The following is a 7,102-nucleotide window of genomic DNA, read 5'->3' as shown; positions in this document are numbered from 1 at the left end:
CAGGGGCAACTTCGCTCTAGCTGTAACCCTATAACCCTGTAACTAGCCCTAACCCTAACCCTAACCAACTGACCTAAATCTTTTATTTGCCAAAACTAATATTTACACACATTTGGCGAGTGGCAGGTGCCAAGTTTACACCCTGTCCTGGAGTCTACTACAGTTGATCTGTCCTGAAAAGATAAATGTGGAGGAAGGCATGGTTTGGTCAGTCAGCTATAGAAGAGGCACAGCTGGAGTGAGTTGGCTAATCAAGCTCTCCAGCTGATTATAACGGGCAGCGGCCTGTGAGTTGCCTCTGACTCCCTAATGAAAGGGGGGGGGGGCATCAAGATAGATTCAAATTCCAAACTCTGAAACTCTGCGGGAGTCTGAATTGTAGTTTAATTCTACAAAGATTAAAGTCACCCACAGGAAGGATCAAACCTGTGTTAAACCTGAAACATCAGAACTCAGAAAAGAACATCCGTGATCAGGTTTCAATGTGTACTCTTTAATTCCACAGTAAATACTGAACCAGGTTATATAATGTGAAGTATGTTAGTATGCTACATAGAGTGATTACATGTTTAGTATCAGTGATACTAGGGTAAGGTACCCCTAGAGACCCTAACCCTCGCCCGTAGTACTACTCACAGTGGGTTAGGTACCCCTAGAGACCCTAACCCTCGCCCGTAGTACTACTCGCAGTGGGTTAGGTACCCCTAGATACCCTAACCCTCGCCCGTAGTACTACTCGCAGTGGGTTAGGTACCCCTAGAGACCCTAACCCTCGCCCGTAGTACTACTCGCAGTGGGTTAGGTACCCCTAGAGACCCTAACCCTCGCCCGTAGTACTACTCGCAGTGGGTTAGGTACCCCTAGATACCCTAACCCTCGCCCGTAGTACTACTCGCAGTGGGTTAGGTACCCCTAGATACCCTAACCCTCGCCCGTAGTACTACTCGCAGTGGGTTAGGTACCCCTAGATACCCTAACCCTCGCCCGTAGTACTACTCGCAGTGGGTTAGGTACCCCTAGATACCCTAACCCTCGCCCGTAGTACTACTCGCAGTGGGTTAGGTACCCCTAGATACCCTAACCCTCGCCCGTAGTACTACTCGCAGTGGGTTAGGTACCCCTAGAGACCCTAACCCTCGCCCGTAGTACTACTCACAGTGCTCTCATTTGTTTCATTTGATTCCTTTTATCTAGTTTTACATTGATGACATCATATAACACCACTGTATATATAATTATACACCAGAGTCAGTAATGTGTTTATTTACATACACTTTGTTCACATATTGAAACCGTATAATAGATCCTTTAGAGGCACAGAAAATTACTGGTTCATTTTCAACTTATTTTTGGGATTTAATGACCAATCAGAGCGGAGTGTCCTCCGTCTAAAAACAAAGTGCAAATCACTGTTCAGGAATTTAGTTTAGTTGGTTTGGACCAGCTATTGACAATCGTCCATTGAAGCATAGTCCAGTCCTGAAGGTAGTGTGTGTGTGTGTGTGTGTGTGTGTGTGTGTGTGTGTGTGTGTGTGTGTGTGTGTGTGTGTGTGTGTGCACGTCTTGATAAATAGGTGTACATGAACACGTGGTTGCATCTTCTATTTCTTCTGCATCTTCTGTTGTCGGTCCAGAAACTTCTGTCTTCTGTCCGGAGGGATCTCATCCAGACTGATGCCGTGACTGGCCCTGAAACACAGACAACATGTCCTCAATCCAGCTGATCATGAGTTCCACTAACGCGCTCATCATGATGACGTATATATGTGCTCTTACCCTCCGAGGAGGTCTGGAGGAGTAGGAAGTGGTTTAGTGAAACCATCTTGACCCATCAGCCAATATGTGTCCTCTACTCCTTTCACCTTCAACACAAACAACAGAGAAACTCGTCAGAGACAAAACTTCACTGAAGCCGATCAACCCTGAATCTGAAAGTTTAGATGTCTGAGCTGATCGGATGAGCTGCTAACTCGAACCCCTGCTGAGTTTAAACTGCTGTAAACAACACACAGGGTTCCCACTCCTAACCTGAAACTATCTTCCAGGTTTTCCAGGTTTTCCAGGTTTTCCAGGACACGTTGGGAACCCTGAATACATGGAACCTGTTGTGTTTGGACTCACCGTAGCTGGTCTGGTGTCCATGTGGTATCCCAGTTTGAGACTTGTCAGGACCTTCATCGTACACAAACTGATGTGGATTCTGTAGGCTGCAGCACAAAAAGATCACTGAGAAGTTATTGATTACGGTTCAGACACCAACAGGAGAAATTAAATCCTTAGTTCAGATAAAACAATCTCAGTTTGCTTCATTAAAATAATTTAACATACGAAGTCCGCTGGACTCCATGAGCGACGCCCTTGTCACGGTGTCTCCAAACAGACAGTATCTCGGCATCATCAAACCCACCACACCGGCCACCACTGGGCCTGAGGAGAGACAGACAGGTGTGTGTGTGTGTGTGTGTGTGTGTGTGTGTGTGTGTGTGTGTGTGTGTGTGTGTTATATGGGTCAGTATTTTTGTGGGTTTTATATCATTTGATATGATTTGATGCTCCATTTTTTACCAAAAGTCCGACTGAATGCTCCTGAAAATGTCAAATGGTGTAACCACAAAAGAATGATAGATATTAAATATTGTATCAGCTACAGTGTGTTTAAGTGGACTTATACTAATAATGACTTCATTTAAAACATGTAAATGTTTCCTGGTCTCCATGGTAACCAGATGAAATGTAATATTTAGAACAATAGTATTCCATTAGCTTTATTTAATATAAAAGTTATAATGTAAGATCATGCCACACTAGTTGATATGGTGTTAGGTAGGAAGGAAGGAAGGAAGGATGTAAGATCATGCCACACTAGTTGATATGGTGTTAGGTAGGAAGGAAGGAAGGAAGGAAGGAAGGAAGGAAGGATGTAAGATCATGCCAAACTAGTTGGTATGGTGTTAGGTAGGAAGGAAGGAAGGAAGGATGTAAGATCATGCCAAACTAGTTGGTATGGTGTTAGGTAGGAAGGAAGGAAGGAAGGATGTAAGATCATGCCACACTAGTTGATATGGTGTTAGGTAGGAAGGAAGGAAGGAAGGAAGGAAGGAAGGATGTAAGATCATGCCAAACTAGTTGATATGGTGTTAGGTAGGAAGGAAGGAAGGAAGGAAGGATGTAAGATCATGCCTAACTAGTTGATATGGTGTTAGGTAGGAAGGAAGGAAGGATGTAAGGAAGGAAGGAAGATCATGCCACACTAGTTGATATGGTGTTAGGTAGGAAGGAAGGAAGGAAGGAAGGAAGGAAGGAAGGATGGATGTAAGATCATGCCTAACTAGCAGATATGGTGTTAGGTAGGAAGGAAGGAAGGAAGGAAGGAAGGAAGGAAGGAAGGATGTAAGATCATGCCACACTAGTTGATATGGTGTTAGGTAGGAAGGAAGGAAGGAAGGAAGGAAGGAAGGATGTAAGATCATGCCACACTAGTTGATATGGTGTTAGGTAGGAAGGAAGGAAGGAAGATCATGCCAAACTAGTTGATATGGTGTTAGGTAGGAAGGAAGGAAGGAAGGAAGGAAGGTGTTTTATTGACTATTTACTGTTTTTAAGCAACGTTCAATTATTTGGTACAAAGTTTTTATGGTTACACCACTTAGACATTTTTACCATAATCCTCTAATATATTCTCTCTAAATGGATTAAAAGCAGGTGGGGTTAGGGCTAACCCTAAACTAAACCAGGTGGGGTTAGGGCTAACCCAAAACTAGGTGGGGTTAGGGCTGACCCTAAACTAAACCAGGTGGGGTTAGGGCTGACCCTAAACTAGGTGGGGTTAGGGCTGACCCTAAACTAGGTGGGGTTAGGGCTAACCCTAAACTAAACCAGGTGGGGTTAGGGCTAACCCTAAACTAAACCAGGTGGGGTTAGGGCTAACCCTAAACTAAACCAGGTGGGGTTAGGGCTAACCCTAAACTAAACTAGGTGGGGTTAGGGCTGACCCTAAACTAAACCAGGTGGGGTTAGGGCTGACCCTCAACTAAACTAGGTGGGGTTAGGGCTGACCCTAAACTAAACCAGGTGGGGTTAGGGCTAACCCTAAACTAAACCAGGTGGGGTTAGGGCTGACCCTAAACTAAACCAGGTGGGGTTAGGGCTAACCCTAAACTAAACTAGGTGGGGTTAGGGCTAAACTAGGTGGGGTTAGGGCTAAACTAGGTGGGGTTAGGGCTAACCCTAAACTAAACTAGGTGGGGTTAGGGCTAAACTAGGTGGGGTTAGGGCTGACCCTAAACTAAAACAGGTGGGGTTAGGGCTGACCCTAAACTAAACCAGGTGGGGTTAGGGCTAAACTAGGTGGGGTTAGGGCTAAAGTAGGTGGGGTTAGGGTTAGGGTTAGATGGAGCCATATATAGGTGTGTACCTGAGTGAAGTCCAATTCGTATCTTGACTTTAATCTCCGGCATGTGTTTGATCTTGAACGTTCCCATGGAGTGCAGGATGTCCAGAGACATGTTGGACACTTCAGCCGCGTGTTGATTCCCGTTTCTGTTTGGAACGCCTGAAGCCACCATGTAGGCGTCTCCGATAGTTTCTACCTGAAATACAGATACAGACATATGAAGGGACACCTGCAGGCTACTTCAGGTGAGGTGGGGGGGGGGGGGGGTGGTATCATTGCTCATCACTCGCTGCTGGGTTAGGGTTAGGGTTAGATATATAGATATATATGTAGATCTATATATATATATCTATATATAGATATAGATATATATTTATATATATCTATATCTATATATAGATATACAATTATACATTTGTTATACACGATAAATCTGGTGTTTAGAGGTCAAAGGTCACCTTGTAGACGTCATGAAGTCCAATGATGGCATCAAACATTGTGTAGAGGTCATTCAGCAGGTCGACCACCTGTACACACACACACACACACACACACACACACACACACACACACACACACAGCTCAGTTCAGTGAATAATAACATATATAAAAGCTGCGGCTACGGAAGCCTAATGATGCCAAAAGTAAAATGAGTCCCTACCAAATTATAAGAGTTTATATTTATATTATATATATGTATATATAATATAAATATAAACTATATATAGTATATATTTATATTATATATACATATATATAATATATAATATTAGAGTTATACCTCGATGGGTTCGCTGAGGGCTGAGATCGTTGTGAATCCAACGATATCACTGAAATATAAAGTGCAGTCTGAATAATGTTCAGGTTGGACCGGCTTCCCTTTCTTCAGAGCCTGAGCCACCGATCTGAAACACACACACACACACACACACACATTTATATTAATGTAATAAAACCCTAACCCTCCATGTTAAACCCTAACCCTCCATGTTAAACCCTAACCCTCCATGTTAAACCCTAACCCTCCATGTTAAACCCTAACCCTCCATGTTAAACCCTAACCCTCCATGTTATACCCTAACCCTCCATGTTAAACCCTAACCCTCAATGTTAAACCCTAACCCTCAATGTTAAACCCTAACCCTCCATGTTATACCCTAACCCTCCATGTTATACCCTAACCCTCCATGTTATACCCTAACCCTCCATGTTATACCCTAACCCTCCATGTTAAACCCTAACCCTCCATGTTAAACCCTAACCCTCCATGTTAAACCCTAACCCTCCATGTTAAACCCTAACCCTCCATGTTAAACCCTAACCCTCCATGTTAAACCCTAACCCTCCATGTTAAACCCTAACCCTCCATGTTATACCCTAACCCTCCATGTTATACCCTAACCCTCCATGTTAAACCCTAACCCTCCATGTTATACCCTAACCCTCCATGTTAAACCCTAACCCTCCATGTTAAACCCTAACCCTCCATGTTAAACCCTAACCCTCCATGTTAAACCCTAACCCTCCATGTTAAACCCTAACCCTCCATGTTATACCCTAACCCTCCATGTTATACCCTAACCCTCCATGTTATACCCTAACCCTCCATGTTAAACCCTAACCCTCCATGTTATACCCTAACCCTCCATGTTAAACCCTAACCCTCCATGTTAAACCCTAACCCTCCATGTTATACCCTAACCCTCCATGTTAAACCCTAACCCTCCATGTTAAACCCTAACCCTCCATGTTAAACCCTAACCCTCCATGTTATACCCTAACCCTCCATGTTAAACCCTAACCCTCCATGTTAAACCCTAACCCTCCATGTTATACCCTAACCCATGTTAATAAAACCCTAACCCTCCATGTTAAACCCTAACCCTCCATGTTAAACCCTAACCCTCCATGTTATACCCTAACCCTCCATGTTATACCCTAACCCTCCATGTTATACCCTAACCCTCCATGTTAAACCCTAACCCTCCATGTTATACCCTAACCCTCCATGTTATACCCTAACCCTCCATGTTATACCCTAACCCTCCATGTTATACCCTAACCCTCCATGTTATACCCTAACCCTCCATGTTAAACCCTAACCCTCCATGTTAAACCCTAACCCTCCATGTTAAACCCTAACCCTCTATGTTAATAAAACCCTTAGAACAAACAAAAACTGTGCAATTCATTTGCAATTATATATATATATATATATATGTATGTATAAATATAAGATATATATATATATTATAAATATATATATATATATATATGTATAAATATAAGATATATATATATTATAAATAAACATGTGGTTGCGTTCAGCTGCAGCGCCGGATGCGTTTTTTGGGAGCTGGTGTTCGTTGCTCTCTTTAAATGCAGAACAGTGCTGGACCTCAGAGGACTGATGCACACTGGCTGTGAGATGCTGATTGGCTGAAGCCTGAAAGTACTGTTGGTGGGATTTTGTGATTTAAAGAGACTGGACCAAATGACGCCAGGAAACCAGAGGCATTGGACTGTCTGAGGTCTGCTGCATACGAGCTGGTATTTATCTGATATGTGATTGAAACAAGAGTTTATCTGAAATCATCTGATTAAAAGCATCGGGATCCAAAGCTGCATCGTTTCTACACAGTCAGGCATTTTAAAACACAGTGTTAAAAGAGAACTGAAAATCTTGAGCCAGATGAGCAATGAAACAGG

The 7,102-nt window shown here is 43.2% G+C and overlaps 1 protein-coding gene across 1 annotated transcript in view; it reads right to left on the bottom strand.

Moving 5' to 3' along the window:
- Window positions 1-1,359: 1,359 nt before the first annotated feature.
- The window catches only part of LOC128383358 (retinal guanylyl cyclase 2-like), a 20,891-nt gene continuing 15,148 nt past the window's right edge, over window positions 1,360-7,102 (bottom strand). Inside the window, exons 17-23 of the mRNA XM_053342987.1 lie at window positions 5,175-5,298; window positions 4,852-4,920; window positions 4,415-4,589; window positions 2,329-2,427; window positions 2,122-2,207; window positions 1,777-1,862; window positions 1,360-1,689 (exon numbers count right to left, since the gene is read on the bottom strand). Of these exons, the coding sequence (XP_053198962.1) occupies window positions 1,602-1,689; window positions 1,777-1,862; window positions 2,122-2,207; window positions 2,329-2,427; window positions 4,415-4,589; window positions 4,852-4,920; window positions 5,175-5,298 (727 nt within the window). The 3' untranslated portion in view covers window positions 1,360-1,601. The remainder of the gene's footprint in view (window positions 1,690-1,776; window positions 1,863-2,121; window positions 2,208-2,328; window positions 2,428-4,414; window positions 4,590-4,851; window positions 4,921-5,174; window positions 5,299-7,102) is intronic.

The sequence above is a fragment of the Scomber japonicus genome, chromosome 22 (genome assembly GCF_027409825.1).
Source record: "Scomber japonicus isolate fScoJap1 chromosome 22, fScoJap1.pri, whole genome shotgun sequence".
NCBI classification, from domain to species: Eukaryota; Metazoa; Chordata; class Actinopteri; order Scombriformes; family Scombridae; genus Scomber; species Scomber japonicus.
Note: the sequence above shows the minus strand (reverse complement) of the source record. Positions and strands in the feature narration are given on the sequence as shown.